Source organism: Malurus melanocephalus, unplaced genomic scaffold (assembly GCF_030028575.1).
Source record: "Malurus melanocephalus ecotype Western Australia unplaced genomic scaffold, MMel_1.1 scaffold_52, whole genome shotgun sequence".
Lineage (NCBI taxonomy): Eukaryota > Metazoa > Chordata > Aves > Passeriformes > Maluridae > Malurus > Malurus melanocephalus.
Genome location: NW_026623284.1, coordinates 3,029,731 through 3,050,202, shown reverse-complemented (window position 1 = coordinate 3,050,202; position 20,472 = coordinate 3,029,731). Strand labels below are relative to the sequence as shown.

Here is a 20,472-nt window from a genome sequence, read left to right as displayed (position 1 = left end):
CTGAGCCTTCACTGCCCCCAAGCACTTCCCCAAAGCTTCTTGGCATTCTGGACAAGCAGGATCATTTCCTGCAGAGGCAAACCCAAGTTTTTCTGGTACAAACCTCATCCATCCTCACAAATAGTGAGTCAACATCCCCAAAAATACCTCGTGCCCGTGAGGAGCAGGGTTTGACTGGGACAAGGGGGTCTTGGGTGTTTCTGGAAGTTTCCCCAGATAAAGCAGTGGTGTGAGCACACCCAGACCTGCCCTGGGGCCCCTGTGGCACATTSCTCCTGTGGCTGCCAGGGCTGCCACGTCACGGTCCCACCTGGGCCATCCTGTTTTCTCAGGGCACCTGCTGATTCCTGGCAGGGCAGGCGGGATTGAGCGCGGAGAGGCGCGGGGAGCCCACGCCCGCAGTGCACACAGCACGGGCAGCTGCCCCTCCTCTGTCACCTCCCCTGCACCCACAGATTGCACATTAACCTCCTGCAACGGGAGGGTGGCTCTTCTGCTCCGAGACACGAGCTGTGCACCAGCACAAGCCTGGAATAAACCTCCTCCCCGAGGGTTGGGAGAGTGTAATTCTCCCAAATGTAATTTTGGAAAACACTCTACTGTGTATCCCTCTGCAAAACCTCCAGCCAGGGCTCACAGAGACATGGCAGGGCCATTGAATGTGTCCCATCACAGACATGGCAGGGCCATTGAATGTGTCCCATCACGGTGGTCAGAGTAGTTACGTCCACTGGGGTGTTTCTCCCAGCTAGCAGAGGCTTAAAGCTGTTCATTCCACCTCCATGGATGGGTTACAGACATTTTAGGGTGTAGAAGAGGGCTCAAGACTGACCAGCAGCCCTGTCASACCTTGCTGTTGTGCTGCAAGATGCCACAATCTCTGGCCCTGTCTCATTTTCCCTGGCAGGAGGGTGCTTTTGCCCATAAGCCTGAGGAAACACCACCCCCATATCCCCAATCCACTGCCCAACACTGGTTCTGGCTTTTAGATCAACCATTTTTTAAAAAAGGGGTTTGGATCAACATTGCCAATCAATAAACTGGWGCAGCAGCTCCAGGTTTGATCAGCCTGAGTGCTGTAACCCCMTGTCAGAGACTGCTCCTCTCTTAACCTGCCATGAGCTGCTGGCCCTGGGAGGGTGCCCACASAGCTCTGGAGCAGGATCACAGAACCGTTTATGTTGGAAAATAACTTTAAAATCAAGTCCAGCTGAAAACCCAGCACTGCCAAGGCCACCAGTAAACCCTACCCCCCAGTGCCATATCTTTTAAATCCCTCCAGGGATGGGGACTGCACCACTGCCCTGGACAGCCTGCTCCAATGTCGGATAACCCTTGTGGAGAAGATACTTTTTTCCAATATCCAACTTAAGCCTCTCTTGGTGCAACCTCAGGCCATTTCCTCTTTTCTTTTGTTGCCTGAGATAGGAGACCAGCCTCCACCTCCTGACAGGGAGCTGTAGAGAGTGATAAGGTCTCATCTGAAGGATGATCTTGCAGTCAGCACACAAGCATTTGTATTGCCTTCTCGAAGTTCTCCCCACAGCCAGGAGCACAGCAGGTGAGGGAGCAGGAGGGTACAAGCCCATCCTCCTCTATCAGATCAGCAGTCACACCTGCAAGAAGCACAACGTAGATTTTCACTTGGACATCACGATTTTTTAGGGCAGAGAGGTACCTGAGTGAGGCTACGTGAGGGATGTGCAGTGAAATGTCATGTGCTTGGGTTGTGGGTCAAGGAAGGCTCTCCGAAAAGCTTCTCAGAAATTCAYACAATGCTTTGGCTGTTACAGGCCAGGATCTTTATCCCTGCACTGATGGGTCGAGCAGGGTGTCCAGAGCAGCTTGTGGGTTTTTTTAACTCCTTCCCTTGCGATTCCAAGGSTTGAGGCCCCTGCTGTGTTATCTCATCTGCAGGGTTTGGCCTCTCCCTCTTCCTCCTGGAGCTCCATACCCAAAAGCAGGGTGGAAATACCTTTGGAAGGTGTCATTTTGCAAACACATCCTTGGCAGAGCCTGTTTCCCTGTGCACAGCCTTGTCCACAGGCGTGTGGGATGRTCAGGGTTGTTCTGCTGCCAAAATTGAGTTTGCAGTTCTGTGCTCTTCCTCCCAGCAGCTTCTGATTTACTCTGATGGTCTGWCAGACCTGTGACAATGCCTTCAGTGTCCTGGGCTTGCACTGGGACATTAAAAACAGCCCCCCATCTGCCACCTGCATGCATGGAAAGGATATCAAACCCCAAGGTGTCTGAGCTCTGGGAGCACCAGGTCGAGGTTTAGGACCAGGATATACAAATGCATCAGGCTGTGCTCGTGGGAAGCACAACTGGACAGGAACATCTCAATTTTCAGTTCGGAAAGTCAGGCTGCACTGTTTTCCACCACTACTGAGTTAAACTGCTCGGAAATAATGTTTTCTGCTCTATAACCCCATGGCATGACCAGAATTAGCAGGAAGCAAAAGTGCCTACAGCTCAGCGCTAAATGAGCCCGTGTTTTATGACAAACATCTTCTTTTCCCCTGGCATTGACTGCTCTAAACTGCTTTACACATCTTTCCACAGAGCTGGGCTCCTTAAAAGCTCAGCAGGATAATTTACTGCTTTTTCACTGCGTCACTAATGGAGAGGAGGAGAGGAGGGGAGGACAGGCAGCTCAGGAATCACCTGTGAGTGAGCCTGAAGTGCATGAGCAAAGCTGTGGGTGGAGGAATGACAGGCTCCATCCCAGAGCTCAAATTCGTGTAGCCACAGCCATGGAAGTGGCTTGAGTTACATCAGCACCAAAAATCACCCAGRCACACAACCATTAATTAAACCCTGGGTCCTGGGGATAATGAGTTCATGTGGCAAAAGGGAAATGGGAATACAACACGATTTGGTGCTGAAARTGGGGTATTTTCACCCCACCTTCCAATGCCTCCCACCAGATCTGCAGGTGTGTGACCCTCACTGCTGGGCCAAAGATAAAAACAGACCCTGTTACAAGTCTCCATCCTCTGCAGACTGGAGGAAGACACAAAACATTGTTCCTCAGTCCCCTGACACAGAGGGAGACTCTCAGCACAGTGAAATGAGAAGAACAAARTGAAAAGAATGAAAAATGAAAGGTGAATGCTGTCACGGGTTTATGAGCTGTAGCCTGCAGTCATAAAGGGAGAAGTCACTTGTTAGGTGTCGGCTTTGCATCTTTAACCGTGAAACTCGGATCTCTGCAGYGATCCTGTCAGCAATGGGCACACCCAGGCTGAACAAGCAGGTGCAGCCCACGTCCTGGTTTGCAGCTCACCATGGTTAGTGGCACACCAGTCTGCAGGAAATGTCACTGGTATTTTGGGCACTCTTCCCRCTACAGGTCCCTGAGGTCTAAACATGGTCAGTGGATGAGACCTGTGGGAACCGTGGTTTAAACCTATTCAGACATCTGGTTTAGCTGGTGAGCTGATTCATATTTATTTTCAGATTGTGGGGGCTAATCTAGAAAATTAAGGAAGTGAYGAGGAAAATGTGTCTGAAGGGAAGGCCTTGGATGGATGCCAGTCCTGAGAGGTTGTGAGTTGTCTGTCCTCAGAGATGTGCAGAACACAGCTGGGCACAGCCCTGGGCTCCCCAAAAAAGCAGAGCTGGTTGCTGAGGATGAGGTACAAAGTGGTCCCTTCTCTAGAGAGAGATGTTCCCTAAGTCAGCAGCGAGCAGCACCACTCACATGYCAGGCAGGAACAGCTGGGAATGCCAGGAGATGGTTAATTCTGCACCCATCCATCCATCTATCCACCCACCCATCCACCCATCCACCCATCCATCCATCCATCCATCCATCCATCCATCCATTGCAATACTCCAGCCATCCTCCACAGGTGATTTTTTCTCAGCCATACGCTGCAGTGTCCCCAGGCACAGCTTTCTGCTGCTGAAGGTGGCTCGGCAAACACTGCTGTCTGGTTTATCATTACTCTTCTCCTGGGAGGGCAGCCCAGTTAAACACTCCAGTGCTCTGTTACACCCCCATTCCAGTCACTAATCCTGAAGGCAATCCTCGCCCCTGCTCCCCATCCTGTGAGCACAGGGAGACCCAGCTCGGCCCTGCCCTTTTTCCCTTGGAACAGCTTTGCCAAAATTCGGAACAGTCAGAGCCAGAGACTCTTTGGCCCCAAGAGTTAACGCGGTGCTGAGCAGCACCGCACCTTTGTCCCGCAGAGACTGAGAAAAAGAGCGGAAAAAAAATCCCTCCCGTGCCCTTTTAAACCTGGGCAAAACAGGTTTTTAATGAAAGCAGCACTTAACCACCATTCAGTGGATTCAGAGCGGCGGATATTTGATGCAAGCAGAGAGTTGGTTGAAACTCTCCCGTACCGGCTCCCTCTTTGTCCCTCCGTGAGCCTGGGAATGGGTGTGATCTCCGGGTAGGAGTGTCTGCGGTTAAGTAGAGGATTGAATTACCGAACAGTGCTGTTCCCGAGCTGACAAGGTAGCAGAACAGTGAACAAAAGTGCCTTGGAGCTCGGCGGGGAGCAGAGAAGGCGCTGGGCTCGGTGGAGAAGGGACACCTGCGAGGACTTTCCAAGGTAAGCGTTCTCCCCGCACCCCTGCTCCTTTGAACAAGGCCAGAGCTGCTTAATGACTTTTGTTCTGTGCGAYAGTAAGAAACAAACAAAACATTAATCTGTTTCACACTTTAAAAAAAATTTCTCCCCCGGTGTTAGCCGGGATGTTTCTACTGAMATGAGCCCACCCTGATTTGCATCGTTCGGGGCTGGAACAGGCAGCTCTGAGCTTGCCAAGAACCCGTCCGGGCTCCCTGTCAGATCCGAGGACACATCTTTTCCTTCAGCTCTCTGCACAGCCTGGCTTTGATTTCGTGCAGCGACCAATTAACAGCTTTTTGTTTGGGCCCGGATTGTTTGGTGTTTTGCTGCCGTGGGGATTTGGCCAAAGCTCGCCCGCCTTTGGGACGCAGTTGTGGGTCCGGGCAGCCGCGGAAAGTCTTGGGAAGTTCTCATCGATAGGATTTTATTGTCCTCTGATCGTCAGATTGCTAATGGCCGAGCTGCTGGGCTGCTCTGCTCTGTAAATAAAATGTTTTCTCATCCTGCTCGTTTGAGATGTGGGTTGCACGGAGGTAAAATTGAGTTGTAATGGAGTTGAGCTGCAGGCTCACTCGCCAGTATTTTWCTTAGGCGTGCCTATTAGGAACATAAATATTTAACACAAAGGAGAGCTGATATGAATTAGCATCTGTGGGAGGTTCACGCTTATCCAAGGCTGCCCCAACGCTGATGTAAACAAGTGTTACCGCAGTTGAAACAAACTGGCCCCGCCAGAGCAGYGCTTAGCTGGTGAATCACGCAGGTGCTTTTCACACAGCGCAGCTAAATGGGCAGATTAGAGTCTGCCAAATAGAGATTAGACAATCGCGGGCCACGGGCTTTCCCCGTTCCCCCGCCAYGCCAGGTGGAAGGCAATGCAAGGACGGGCAGATCAGAAGAAAACCCCATAACCGCCTATGCTCACCTTCCTCTTGGCAGAGCCAGGTGAGCCTCCCCTCCTCYTCCTCCTCCCTGCACAAACAGGATGCCTTTATCCTCCTCCAGCTCCCTTCTCACCGGCAGACACGCAGATCTCATGATGTTTTTTCCCAGGCAGGACTTTGAGGCAGCAGTGGCCAAGGTCTCCCAGCGGGGAGCAAAGGTTTTGTGCCATGGCTGCAGTCGGTGTCACTCTGATCTCCTGCCTTCTCCTGTATCCTGGGGCTCCTGGTTAGGCTGAGTCCATAAATCCCTGCTCTTGCATGGCCAGGGATGCTGAAGATGTCCAAGGTGTYTCCTGGTCTTTTCCATGGAGCTGTTCAAGTTTTTGTGGACTCTGAGCATGGATGTTGTAATCTTTTCTGTTATGGACTCCCAGGGGACGTGTGGGACGTGGGGGAGATGCCCTGAGGATCTGTCCTGTAGCCCGACCACCCATCCTGTGGTCATCCCTCCCCAGCTGAGGGGGAGGCTGGCTCGGACACTGCCCCGTGCTTGGAAAGGTGCTGGGGCTCTGCTCTGTGCAGGGGCTCTGCTCTGTGCAGGGGCTCTGCTCTGTGCAGGGGCTCTGCTCTGTGCAGGGGCTCTGCTCTGTGCTGGGGCTCTGCTCTGTGCTGGGGCTCTGCTCTGTGCTGGGGCTCTGCTCTGTGCTGGGGCTCTGCTCTGTGCTGGGGCTCTGCTCTGTGCAGGGGCTCTGCTCTGTGCTGGCAAAAGCCTCCCCTGCTGGACCAAAAGCCTTACCTCAGCTTTCACAGGGTTAAATGCACGCTGGCCCACTTGGGAGCAGAGCCCTGAAATGCCCAGTGCAGTGGAAGGATCTCAGGGCACAGCCAAAGCCTTGGTGCTGCCTTGCTGTTCCTGCCCCAGCTGCTTTTTTGTCACCCCTGGGGAACCCTTGTGGCACCCCTGACCCTCCTCAAGGTCCCTCCGTCATCACATTTTTGTGACAGCTTTCTGAGATTCACCCTGGACTGACACAAGCCACAGACTGGGCTTGAAATGTCCAAGTGTGAAATGTCCATCTGCACRAGGAAGGACCCAGTGTGGCCACACCACACCCAAAATATCTCTGCTCCAGCTCTTTGTTTATTCACGTGTGTTCTTCAGCTTCTGCCGTCYCCTCAGAGGGACAGATCCTTCAGTCASAAGGGGAAAACACTSTCCCACAACTCATTAAAACCTYTCCTCTCATGAGCTCTCTCTCCACATAATGCAACCCTGGAAATGGGCCTAATTATGGTTTATCCTGGGTGATTATACATTTCTACTGCATTTCCACCCATTCTGGATGTAAAAGGAATGCAGAAAGGGGTGAATATCATCACTTTAAGTCGTTCTGGCATCTTTCAATCTGAAAAGTCCAGGCATCAGGCAATGGGTGCCCAATTCAGCTGCCTTGATTTCCAAGGATCTCTGCTGGTAACAGAAAMCCTGCCATTTGTTATCTGGCTTTATCTGAGCCTCCCCAGGCTTATCTGAGGCAGTGCTGAGTACAGTAACAGGGGAAGTTGTCATTACCTTTTACCCACGTCAGAGATGTGACACGTGGGGGACATTAAATTGCACGGTTGAGCTCTGTCTTGGGCAGTTCCTGTGGAAGGAGCTATTCAGAGCAGTCAACCTCTTCCACCTAAAAATGTCCTGTTGCCATGCCCTGAGATGAAAGGATAGGTTTGTGCCTGGCCCTTTATTTAAAATTTCTCTTAAAAGCACAGCTGCACAGGGTTGGAAATGGGCAGTGCTGGAAATTGTGTTCTTTTTTGGATTAGAGACAGTCTGGGTACTCACCTTCCCTTTGGGAGTGTGCTGGAGCCTGAATTACAGTCCTTCATTGCTATCCCACCCATCCCAGCCTTGCAGATGCCTGGTTCCTCTATCTTGGTGCTCAGACAAAACTCCCTTTGGCAGCTCCAGGTGACAAAAGTTGTCCAGGATGAGTGACTCTTTCTAAGGCAGTTGTTTCAGTGTTTATAAAGCAGTTGTTTCAGTGTTTCTAAAGCTGTTTTTGCAGTGCTTTCAGGGGTGTTTTATTCATTTGGCTTTGTGCAGGTGGTGTGCTGCTCTCTCTGCTTTCATTTTCATTTCTGCCAGGAGAAGCTGAGTGTCACCTCCCAAGTCCCAGGAGAGCCAAGAGCATTCTCCCAGCCCACTGGGGGTTGGAAAGGATGGGGACACAGTGACAAACATGCCACGTGTGTGGTGTGAACAGGAGCCTGGAGGGTGACACCTGTGTGGGTGTCTGCTGCCCAAAAGGTGTGSGGTGCTGGGGTTCCGTTCAAGGAGATCCTGGGAAGGGCTGGCTCTGTTTCCAAGACCTCAAAGCTCAGGAAAGGCAACTCCCAGCCTGGCTCAGCGCCCATCCCAGTGGCAGCTTGGGTGGRTTAGCTCATCCCCCAGTTTTGACACAGCTCAGGTGTCTTTTGTTAGAGTTGTGCCAGCCCTCACAAGGGGTGAGCTTTGCTGCTTGAGAAACAAAATCTCCCCATGGATAAACCTTTTTCATCTCACTGGGTCAGAGATGGGAGTGCAAAATCACCCACGGAGCACCTGCTGAGGCCCAGGGTTCTTCATTTGCAATCCAAAATGGAATTGTTGGGGTTTTTTTCAGAGGTCCTGTGTTTCTCTTTCCAAGTTTGATGYCATGCTTGCAGGTCTGAACTGGGACAAAACTCAAACTGTCCCTTCCTTTTGCTAGTGGATATTAATCTGGTCACTTTCCATGCTCTGGAACCAGTTCTCCAGCTGGTCTGAGCAGAGGCAGAGCAGCATCCTTTCTCCATTACCACSGGAAGATAAATTAATAAGCCAAAAAACTAATAAAAATAAATAAATAAGCCCCCTAAAAAGGGCTTATTCAGCTCCACTCATTAAACTGTGTTTATGCACCAGGGAAAAGCTGCTCTTTATCTTGCACACACACACACGTCAGAATTCTTACAATGAATATGAAACTGTTACATGAACCAGTAAAAATCATAACTCTTAGACTTGTTTTTTGAGAAGGATGGGCCAGGTGGCYGCTGGCACTTGGGGTTTCATGGAGGTTTCATTTGGGGAATTTGTCCCAGCTCCTGCTGGCAGATCTGGCAGGCAGAATCTTGGGGAACAGTGGGTGGGACTGAGCCCTCACACGCTGGGAGAATTGGAGGGAAGAGTGGCAAGTGGGAATTCCCATCCAGGGGTTTTTCTGTTAGGCTAATGGAAAAGCAAGTGCCTCCTGTCCAAAATGCACTGGCTCTACCCTACAGCAAATACCAAAATAAGGGGAAGCTGTCCTTAGAGTTGTGCACCYGAAACTGAGACACCCAAGTGAAGGTGGATGAATCCCAGCCTCTGTCCCCTTCTCCTACCCTTCCTCCAGGCTCTGCATAGGAAGCTGTGGGTATKTCATCAGTTTCATCTGGGAAAATGCATTTTTTTGAGGTTTTTCTCCTTCCTGTAAGCGTTTGAAGAGCAGGTGCTCCCCAGGGCTCAGGAAGCTCTTGCACAGGTGAACAAGCACCTGTTCTCCTCCCTGAAGTCTCAGCTCTGCTTTTACTTAACCTGCAGCCGTGAGGTCACATAATGCTCTGTTAAAAAGCTGATGTGGCAGAGGATGGTGGCTTTTTTGTTGGAGGTGGTGAGTAATTAAAAGTTAGAACCTGAAGCTCTTCCCTGGAAACCAGGAAGAAGAGGAGTTAAAATGGCTTCAGCTTTATTTTCTTCTGCGTGCATCTCCTGCCCTCGCTGTGGCACAAAGCCCTGCCTTTGGATGCAGCGCTGGTCCTRAGCCAGGAATCTCTCCCTCTCACCAGGGGAGAAAGAGCTGAAAGAATGGAAAGGTTTGTTCCTGATGAATTGGCAAGCTCCCTGCTCTTCTCTCCCTTGGGATGGCTCCAAACCTCACGGAGAGGAGCCAGAGGTGCACTGTGTACCTCTGTAGTAAAACAGCACCAGGCTGAAATTTATTATTTCACAAAAACGCACCTGGCACCCCACCAGGGCGATGCTGCTGCAAGGGGCTTGGATGCAGAATGTTTTTAACAGCTCCTTGTGGCTCTGTTTTTATCTCATGGATCTTCAGAGAGAGGTGGTTTTGCACAGCAGGAGTTTGTTGTTGTTCACAGGGGCTGATCTCAGGGAGATGCTCCTGCAGCTCAGCCTCTGCTGCTGTTCATGGAAGCTTTGGGTCTTTTAGGGCTGCCAGAGATCCTGCCTGCCTGAAGAGCCTCCTGCTTTCAAAGAGATCCTGGGGAAGAAGGGTTTCCCAGGAAAAAATTGAGTCAGGAGCTGTGTGGGTGCTCTGCCCTTCTCTGCTGGACCCCAAGGCGAGCCCTGCCAGCCCCACCTTSAGCCAAGGGGCTCTGCCCATCCCAGAGCCAGGCTCTGCTGGGCTCCACGTCCAGCGTGATGAATGTGGAAACTCAGACCGTGTGACTTGGGAGCTGTGGCTGGAGTTAAAGCTCTGATTTAATTGTCAGCGCATTGTTCTCACATCGTGAGAAGTTTGCTGGGACAATGCAGCTCCTGCTGTTCCCAGGACGAGCTGGTAAAATTTTATAGTGAGGACTCAGAAGTAGCAGCAGTTTGGGGGGGGGGGGGGGGGGGGGGGGGGGGGGGGGTGTGGAAATCTGCTCTTACAAATCAGTTTCCCAAGACCATCTGCTTAAAGATCAGGCTGCTGGAACGCTCCCAGCAGTGAGGTGAACAGAGGGGAATCGTGAAGAGAGAGGTGTGGAGAGATGAGCAGGATTTCCTGGATGGAGGGAGGTGTGGAGCTGGAATTCATGGCAGGTGGAAATGCAGCTGCAGGGGCCGGTCAGAGTCAGAGGAGATAAATCATGAGATGCCTTTCCTTCTGAATCAGATGTCCTCTGAGGAATGTGAAGAGGCAGATGAGATGCAGATTGAGGKCTGTTGCAACTGGGAAGGTGGTTATTTCCCAGGAACCTAGTATTTCCTTAGGCTCTTGGCTTTTGTGTTAGGAACAATGGAAGGATTGGAGGWTTAGTGCAAAGTCYATCCTCACAAGGAGCTGAAAGRTGAAGCTCACAGCCTCAGTGGTTTYYTGGGAATGACCAAGTATCAGCTACAAAACCAGAGATGCCAGAAATGGCCAGGTGGGGAAGACACGGGTTTGAGGGAGGCACACTAAGCCAGAGGTCTCTTCTTGCAATGCCTGGTGGTTAGAAATGGGGTAAATTTCCAGAGAGCAGCTGGGTCCAGAGAACACTGGTCAGTCTTTTCCATACAGGGCAAAATGGTTATTGCTCTTTCAGAGCTTGAGAAATTACTTTGCTGGGTGAATCCAGGTTTCTGCATCCTCTGAATTGACTGAATAGGGAATTCAGAGCTCTCCTGGGCTGTAGAGCACTCTCAGTTTGAGAGGCCATCATTAGCATGAAACCATCTCTTCATCCCAGGCTCTTATATCTTCACTGACATTAACTCCAAACAGAYTCAGCATCCCAGCCCACGAGCAAAGGCCAGAAAATATCTGTGATGTCAGATGCCTCATGGTGGGGTGATCCCTGGCAGCCATTCATGGAGAAAGGGGAAAACCTGCCCTTCTGAAATCAGGGAAGTCCCCTCTTATCTCCAGAGCCACCGACCCTGAGGAGATGAGCACAATCTCAGCTCCTYCATCCAATGCCTCRTCTTGGGTTTGCACTCAGCATTGCTTAAGTCTAAAAAAGCCCTTCCAACCATCTCATGATCCATGCTGATGATTGTGTAGCATGGACCAGGGATCTTTTCTGGCCAGTGCAGGTGTCTGCAGCACGAAGGCCAGTCCATGTTTGTGCCTTGCTGCCAAACCTGGGAAAGGATCAGCACCTAAGCGGGGGCACCACAGAGCCCAGAGAGCACACCCCAGCCATTCCCCCTCTCCTTTCAAAGGCATTAAGGAAAGAGGAGCCTGCCAGCTTCCCTAATAAGCTGTTCCARTGTTTAATTGCCCACCGTGATCAGAAATAGCGTCTTATTTCAGGGCCTGCTTTACGTAATTTTAGCTGCCAGGCAACAGCTCTTTCCAAGRAGGCTGAAGTGCTCTCTGTGGTCACCCAGGCGTGTCTGGGCAGAGCCCTGTCCTTGGTTTTCTGGCCACACTGAGCTCCTGAACCTGGACCTCACGGGTCTTGGAGCAGGAGGATGAGCTGAGCTGAGCTGTGCTTTTTCCTCCTTTCCCACCCCCACAACACTTTATCCTGTTCCCTGCCTCACCACCACRCTCCAGCACATCCACCATGGATTGGAGGAAGGTCTTGTGGTTCTGAATGTGACACAAGCCCCTTGGCTGGCTGTTCCTATCATTTTCCTGTGGGATAAAAGCTGCTTTTTCTCCTCTTGCAAGAGAAATGGAAGCCAGCCTTGCAGAGGTTGCGTGCGGTACTTCTGGACAGTCACCAGAGACAGCCTCTGWTCCTGAGCTGCAGATGATGAGCCACACAAGGAAACTGCAACAAGGAATTTCATTCCTCTGGGCAAAACAGGAGTTAACCACTGTCCTCTCTGCAAACAAAAAATGGCACCTACTTGGGCCCAGATGCCCAGCTACAGTGGAGACAATGAAAGCAATTCAACAGCCCTTGCTTTACCTCATCTAATGCCAGTCCAAGTATTCCCAATAATTAGGCTTTTCAGCCTGGAAAGGCTGGAGCCACAGCTGCTTCCTATTTTCCCAAAGCTGTACAGAGCATTAGTCATTTCACTGGGGTTTTTTTTTTATTGCCGTGACTACAACCCAGCGATCACCGCCAAAACCCAGACGAGCCAGAGCAGCCCGGATTCGGGAGTTTGAAATGTTCCCCAGTCCCCCTCCCAAGTCCTTCTTTTCCCTCCCCACCCAAACAGCCCAGGAGGAATGTCCTGCTCGGTGTGGGCTCTGGACAYGGCTGACCCAAAGGAAGCAGGGATTGCTGGCGCTTCCACCCCAGCCATTAATCATTAGCCAGCCTCGGCAGTGACCTTGACACTCCATTAGTCACGTTGTCCTTCCTGACGAGAAGCTTTTCCCCACTCACGCTGGCTGGGGAGGGGATGAGGGCTGGGTTTAGCCAGCAGCAGTGTCGCTGTGATTTTGGCAGTGCAGGAAGGGCAGCGGGGGTAAGGGASACCCATCTGCCTTCACCCACAGCTTTGCTGCCTGGGTTGTGACAGGAAAGTTTGATTTTAGCTCCAGAGGCTCCTGGTGTCCCTGGCTGACACATCCAGGAAAGGGCCAGCCACCCATCTTCAGGTTCCACATTCCCTGCCCTCGGTCAGCAGCAGCATTTGTCCTTTGCAATTTAATTTACAGCACCTTAAGCGAGTGGTGATGACCCCGCAGAGCAGCTCCAAGCCAGGAACTGCCTTTGCTGTGCAGAGGCCACCTCTCTGCCCAAGTTCATGGGGTGAACTTTCTTCCTCTTCCTGTGGAGAGGGCCCCTGGCTAGAAATGGTAGCAATGAGATAGCCATTCGCACTGGTCCTGGAGGTGGAAATTGAATATTCTTAATGAGGTACCAAAGAGATGAGCAGCAGCTGCTTCTCTCCTCCCTTCACAGGTAAAGCTGTGTCTGTGCACAAGGCAGCAAAAGTCCATCCCCATAACCAGTGATTTTCCCTGGTGAATTCCTGCCCCAGAGGCGGTTGACTCACACCTTTTGCCAATTTGCATTTCACCTAATGCTGAGCAAAACTGGTTTGACTGAGATAAGGACTGCCCCAGACATTGCTGCTGAAACCTCACAGTGAATTGGCCAAGACTCTCAACATCTTTTTTTTTTTTTTTTTTTTCTTCTTTTTAAATTATAAAAGTTTCTGCCCTTCATGATTTCAGCACAGATGGGAAGATTTCACTCCGTAAATACCGGATTTATTGTCTGGACAGGAGTTGAATTATGGGATCATCTGATTAAAACCCCACATTAAATCATTAATGAAATGAGCTGTCTGATTATATAAGTCATATTCCTATTATTTCTAGCTTGGCCACCAGCCGAAAGAAGCTGGAAAGTCCAAAGAAACAGCCAGCCTTGTCTGTGATTCACACTCCCCCAGCTAAATGATTTAGGAGGAAGGGAGGGACACCAATTCTCAGAAAAGTGTGGGGTCAGCASTTATTGTGAGGTTTCAGATGGAGAAAGGACCCCTGGGAGCAGAGGAGATCCAAAATCCTTGTTTTTAGTCAAACAGGTTTGATTTGGGATCTGTAAAGCAGTGCTGGCTCTCAGAGGGTTTTGTCCAACATGACTGGCAGTGGTCAGAGGAATCTCAACATCCTGTGGGTTAACTTTTCTGGGAGAGGTGGGGTGCTGGGAGGAGCAGGGATCCAGCTGTGTCTCACAGCTGGCCAGCTGCTGCTTTCCTGAGCTGTGAGGAGGCAAGCAGAGCACCTGCTGCCTTCCGCAGGGAGAAGTGTCGGTGGTCCTAAAAAACTTCACTGTTCTCAAATATAAATGTAATTTTCTGGCTTTGTTTTCAGGTTCTTCCTGTTTTGATGCTGGAAGRAAAAACCCTAAATAAATTAAAAAATGGCTGAGGGGAGGAGGCTTTGCTTGGGTTTTTCTTTGATAGGGACTTTTTGAATGTGATATTAAACAAAGGGAGAGGTCTTTTGGTTAAATATCTGAGCTGAGACCATGTTTTTCTGTTCAGTACAAAATAAGGGCTGTAGGTGGGTCAGGACACCACTTAGAACAGTGTCTGTCTCCTGTGTGGACCCTGAAATACCTTCCTGGATCTGGCTTTCAATCTGTGTGGGTATCAATCACCTTTCTGGGAACTGAGGTGAATAATGTCTTTTTTTTTTTTTGTCCCTGTTGTTTGTCTTCTTGCCTGGAAACTCTCTGGAGGACCCGAGAGGGAGCTGAAGGTCACTGAATGTGTTCCTGAGGCTGCATGGACTCAGTCTCCAGCAGTCCCTGGGATCTGTCTGTGTTTAGGGAGGAGTGAGCACGTCTGACTACTGCTGCTGAGCACAGCTCAGGGAACAGAGAGGAGTTGGGCTGTACCCAAAGCACCCCTGGAAACACCTGCATCTCCCTGCTACCCATGCAGGGAGCCAGGGTCTGGCAGCTCTGGGCTGTGGGAGATGTGGAAGGACCGATGTTCCTGCCTGTGGCAGCATTATTTGTGCTCTGTGTACAAACTGATGTCCTTATGCCTTTCTGGTGCCACGTGCAGCACATCCCTCCATGCTCTCACAACACCAGCAACGAACACCTTCTGGTAGGGATCACATCTCTGTTCTTTCCCTCCTTCAGWAGAACAGTGAGATGTGTTTTCTCTCGAGGCTGGGCCTGGATTTGTGGGCAGGATTGGTTCATAGGGGAAAGACTGCTTTGGGCTGTGCCCCACACAAACACGGTCCCTGCAGCGGAGCCAGCTCACACAGGATGGAACTCCACGTTTTTATGAATGTTGCTTGGGATTTCATCTGCTTCAGGAAATTGCCCTGTAAACAACCTGGGTTCAGAAGCTGTTTCTTGAGCAAAACCTCAGCAGTAGGAACAGGGAGCATAGCTAAGGATAGTCCTTTTTTCCCCCCACAACTGATAGATATTATAGAGGGTGGATGGGAGACCTCCCCCCATCAGAGGGGCAGCTGGAGACACCAAAACCATCTCAAATGTCCTCAGACACCTTTGTGAGGACAACCTGGAACCTGCTTCTTCCCCATGCAGGCAGCAGAGCTTAGGAAGCTACTGAACTCTGTCTAAAATAGACATTTTGGACATGGCTTGGATCACTCCATGTGCTCTGCTGGCTGTGCCTGCATGGAGCTGGAGCCTGCTGCCTTGCCCTGAGATACCTGCCTTCATTGAAACTTGAATCTTGTCCTGATAAAGAAAGGCTTCATTCCTTGGGCTCCCAGTGCCCTGGGGCCAGGAGACCTGACCTGGTCCAGGAGGACACAGGTCTAATGGAGGTCCACTGATGCCATGGTGGGAACAAACCAGTGCTGATGTCAGGTCCAGCATCCTGGGGAATCCTTTCCACCAGTTCAAATCCAGGGAAAATAATCCCCCRCCAGAACAACAGTGTCCTGTCCAGGCTTTGCTGGGCTGTGATCCCAGACTTTGATTGACCCTCCCTGAGCATGGATAGCCTGGGAATGGGGGTTCATCCCACCTGCTAATAGCAAAGAGACAGTTGAAAGGATTTTCTGTATTAAATCTGCACTGATGGTAAGAAAAGCCCAGCTGGCCAGCACASTCGCTGTTCCATCCAATTATATATTTATTTTGTTTTTTATTTCCTTTGCCTTCCAGCTCAGAGTGCAGGATGACRGACGGTGACACCAATCTCCCAACCATCGAGAGGAAGCTGGGACTGCAGATATGGGGCATAGAGGTATGACAGGAGTGATGCCACATGTCCTCTGTCACAGTGATAGCACATGTCCCCTGCACGTCTCTGGGTGTGTGTTTATGTTTGGAGAAAGGAGAATTCCTGCAGCAATCTGTGTGGGAAAAGAGGGTCCTACAGATAAGATGCAGTGGGAAACAGACCCAGCATCTCCCCATGCAGCTTTCAACATGTTATTGTTTTGGTTTCCTGCTCTGTAAAGCAGAGATGATAATATTTACTGAGGAAACAGGAATGTGATGAGGCTGAAACCGTTCTTCCAGCACTGGAGGACTTCCTCACCCCCTTTTGGAACCAGCACAAGGCTGCTGTAATGCACCAGAAATTCCCTGTTTCACCAAGATGGGTTATCCACAGGCAGCCTTAGTCCTATTCCAGCAGCTGCCACAGGGAAGACACCTATATTACAGCAAAGACATTCCGTGGAGTCTGTTTGTACATCTTCCTTGCTTTTCCTACTCTGCCACTGCAAGGAGAGGTCCTGCAGCCTGTGAGGTCACCTTCTGCTGGTGGTGGTGTCTGATTCTGGACTGGAGCTGAGCTGTGCTCAGTTCTGCCTTTTCCTGGCCCAATTCACCAAGAACATTCCCCTGCAATGAGAGATGGTTTAGATTGAGGTGCAGAGTTCACTCAGGGGAGCAGTGGGAAGGGGCTCCAACRCATCTCCAAGTGATACTCTGCAGGTCTTAGCTATGTTCCAAACATCACAGGGTCTTCACTTTCCCATTCCTCTCCAAAGCCCTGCTCTGAGCTGCTCTCCAGAGGATCTGTAATTAGAGCTGTGTGGGTTCACAGGGGTCAAGCTGGTATGCTGGGAAACAAGTCAGGCCAGCAGCAGAACGTGTGTCTCTAATTTCAGGGAACCACAGAGCCTGCTCCAGCGCAGGAGCCGCGTGGGGACTGGTGGGTGGCACATCCAGGCACCTGCTCTGGGCAGGCATGGATGGTTAATTATGCCCTTTTTCCAGAGGAAGTTGGCAATTAAGGTCTGGAGGGGTGAGGGRCCCATCAGTGTCCTCAGCTCTGTCTTTTCTCAGCTCTGCTGGTTGCTCTGAACCCCTGGCAGAGTGATTATCCTAACAAAGATCCAAAAGTTGTCCTTGAACTCACGGGCACTGAGCAAAAACTGTGCCCAAAACTAAACCTAGGATGGGATGTGCTCACTCTCSTGGGAAATTCCCTACAAATGCAAGCTCTGGAGCACTTCAGCCTGACCCCCTGATCTGGATCTACAGGACTGCAGGAAAGCAAGGAGACTGAAATGTGCTTGTCAGTCTGTCCAAGCAGCAGAGTCATTTTCCCCTTCTCGCCCCTCAGTGTTTTGGAGATTCCCTCCAGAAGTGGCTTTTCCCAGCTCACAAACTCAGCCCTGATTCTCCTTTCTCCAAACCCTGAGTGTCACCTCAGTGCTTTGTGCACCCCAGCCTGTCCTGTTTCATACACACCAGCTTCTGGCTCTCAAGTTTTAGCAATGACCCAAACTCTTGATTTCTTTACAGAATATGAAGATGGTTCCTGTACCTGAAAAAGCTTACGGGACTTTTTTTGAAGGAGACTGTTACATCATTTTGCACGTGAGTGAGACTAACAAAGACAAAACTAAGGAGATGCATTGGTCTCTGTTGGGCAGCCGTTTCAGCCCTTTTTATTTAGATCTGACTTGGTTCCTAGGTACCCCATCCTGTGGAAAAAGCACTGTTAAAGTGGTTGTGCGTGTGTGCTCACCATCTAATCACAGATCTGAATTTCATGTGGCTGTTGTAACAACACTGTCTGTTTAGTAAATCAGAAGTTCAGAGGAGCCATTAACTTAGTAATTCATTAAAAATGTTTATCTCCCAATCAACTGAGTCATGCCCAGCCATGGCAAAATGGCCAGTGCATTCCTGGAAAACCCAGTCAAGRCCCACATTTGAATGAGTGATGGGAGTCCCTGGGGATGTGGGATGTGCCCAGCTGGAGGGTCTCATTTTCAGCAGTGATGTGGGAGATGAGGATGTCGTGTGTCACGTAAGCAGCAGAGGCTCTGCTGCCCATCCCACGTCCTCATTAGGATGCTCCATCAGCCCCACCCAAATTAGGCCCACACCTACATGCAATCAGCTGACCCTGGGCTGGCCAGAAGCACAAGGAGCTGCTGAGAACCAGCTYTGCTCTGTGCAAACTGCCTCTTGTTCCCAGAATTCAGTGGGAGGATGATGCATTACCCTCACCCCCTAAAATCCCTTCCCTTGTTCATCTGCACAGAGCAGCCCAGGTCCTGTTGCACCAAATCCCATCCATATGGTGGAAACCAGCAGCAATTCCCACTTTGTGGGTCTGAGTGTGCCTCCTGCAACATCTCTGTCAGKGGAGAGGCAGCAACGCCTCCGCTGTCCCACAATAACCAAAAACAACACATGCCAGGGTGGGAAAGCAGGCTGGGATGGCACACAGGATGTGTCTCCTGCTCAAACTCACCACACACATGCCTTCAGGATACCTTCTGAGTGCTGGAAGCYCACAAACACATGCTTAGAGTGGAATACCGGTGTTCTTGCAGGGAGCTGACAGTGTAAATRTGGATTTTGATGCTCCCAGGCTCAGCTTCTGTTGCAACAACTTCCCCAGGCAGAAAAGCCCTTAATCAGCCCGCTGCTCTCATTTTCCCTGGAAGGCAGGAGGRTAAAAATTCATCTTTGCATTCTGCTTCTTCACTGGAGTCTCTCCAAATAAAGATTGTCTGTGGAACAATGGGACTTTGATCATCTTCAATAGCAATGTATGAAATTGAGCGATTCTTCCTCAAATTAATTATTTGTGCCTCAGGAACTGAGCTGTATTTTATCCAACTCCTTCTGCTGTGTTTCACCATGGTATCACTGCACAAAGCAAATAAACAGAACTTAGTGTCAAATCCAGCTTATAAAATGAGCTTTTATTACCTTTCTCAGGTGTCCACGATGGGATTTAACTCAGTGGGTGCTGAAAAATAACTGGCACAACTCACATAACTCTAAGCATACCTTCCTCTCAGCCTGCTTGCCTCCTTTTTTTAGGCTGCTGGGTTTTTCTGTAATAAGATGAATCCCAGCATGCACACACTGGCTCGGCTTCATTTGGAGTTATGTCTGTTTTGCAAGTCAGCAGGAATTCYGAGGCAGTTTGTGCTGCTGTGTTGTGTGATATGAGAAAGGCAACAGGAAAGAAAGAGGAGCATCTCCAGGCAAATAAATAGCAGTGTGCATTGCACTTCAAAGGGCGATCTGTGAGGAGAATCTGCTTCCAGTTTTAATATCAAAATCTACAAGAGCAGGACAAGTCGAACACATTAATTTTTGTAATTTGCACAGGTGCTCCATTTGCCTGGAAAACAAGAGTTATGAAAGAATATCAGGCAGAAACATCCGTCAGTTCAGTTTATAAAATCCATTAGTGGATTTTATAAATCCATGTAATGAATCTCTTTATTCAGGAGAGCTCCCAGGGAGTACCTGAGGCTCCTCCTCTCTCCCCTTGCTCAGGAGAAAGGCAGAACTGGGAAAGGGCTGCTTGGYTTTGAAACACAAACATGARCAGTGCCTTCATCCTGCCCTGTCCTTCGCACCCCTTCCAGGCCAAAAGGACSTCCCGTGGCTCCGCCGTGGATCTGCACTTCTGGATCGGCAAGGACTCGTCGCAGGACGAGCAGGGCGCCGCGGCCATGTACGTGACCCAGCTGGACAGCGCRCTGGGGGGCAGCCCCGTGCAGCACCGCGAGGTGCAGGGACACGAGTCCGAGACCTTCCAGAGCTATTTCCGCAACGGAATCATGTGAGTGGATAAAAATGACCTGCAGTGAGGTGGGTCAGGGTTCCCACTGCTGTTCTGCTTCTCAGAGCCATCCACACCTCAAAAAAATGAAAATACAGGTCAGCACCAATGATGGCTGAAATTGAGAGCAAAGAATTCCTGTTTGAAGGAGTTATTTATAACATTGAGTCTGGAGCCATGGCGTTGTGCTCCGCTGGTCATTTTCCCAGATATTTGCGGTAATTGCATCTTAACCTCCCTTTTGGTCACCCCAGGGTCTTCCTTCCTCTCCTCCACAGAGTTTTAAGTGCCCATTCARGGCACTTCAGGCTAATATCCACCTTGAAGTGAAGTGCTGATTTGGCTCATACYRGGAGCAATATTCCTGTAATATTTCCTGGAAGGAAAGTTTGACAGAACTTCTGTCATCTAAAAGACACTGTTGACTATGTGATATGTTGATATATGGGATGCAGTCTTGCAGTCTTTGCTCACTCTGGAGTTTTTGGAAGGACTCCAATCACTGTCCTGCAGGAGGATCTTCACTGGCAATAAACAGCCTGAGTGCCTTGGTTTTAAACAACTGAAGGAAACTCAGACAAAAACCCTTCCTGGGTCAATGCCCTCCATCCCAGGCTGGCTGGATCTCTCTGTCTTGTGCATGCCTACAACCTCTCATGAATCTCCTCAGAACTTTCTGAGACAGAAAAGTGCTCTTAACCTCATCTTAAAGATGAGTAAGGGACAATGAAGGGCTGAAAATCAGACCTTCAAAACTAGTCTGTTTAGAAACCTATCTGCCTCTGAAATCAGCATGAATTAGAACCAATCTTGGTCTAAACCACAT

General features: G+C 50.2%; 1 protein-coding gene across 2 annotated transcripts in view; it reads left to right on the top strand.

Annotated features, from left to right (window-relative positions):
- Positions 1-4,384: 4,384 nt before the first annotated feature.
- Positions 4,385-20,472, top strand: part of VILL (villin like) — a 33,656-nt gene continuing 17,568 nt past the window's right edge. The window contains exons 1-4 of one of the 2 annotated variants that reach the window (XM_057365432.1): positions 4,385-4,565; positions 15,758-15,839; positions 17,354-17,428; positions 19,450-19,646. In XM_057365432.1, coding sequence (XP_057221415.1) covers positions 15,771-15,839; positions 17,354-17,428; positions 19,450-19,646 — 341 coding nt within the window. In that variant the 5' untranslated portion in view covers positions 4,385-4,565; positions 15,758-15,770. Of the gene's footprint in view, positions 4,566-5,415; positions 5,532-15,757; positions 15,840-17,353; positions 17,429-19,449; positions 19,647-20,472 lie in introns of those variants that run through there. The other variant, XM_057365433.1, reaches the window with a different exon arrangement.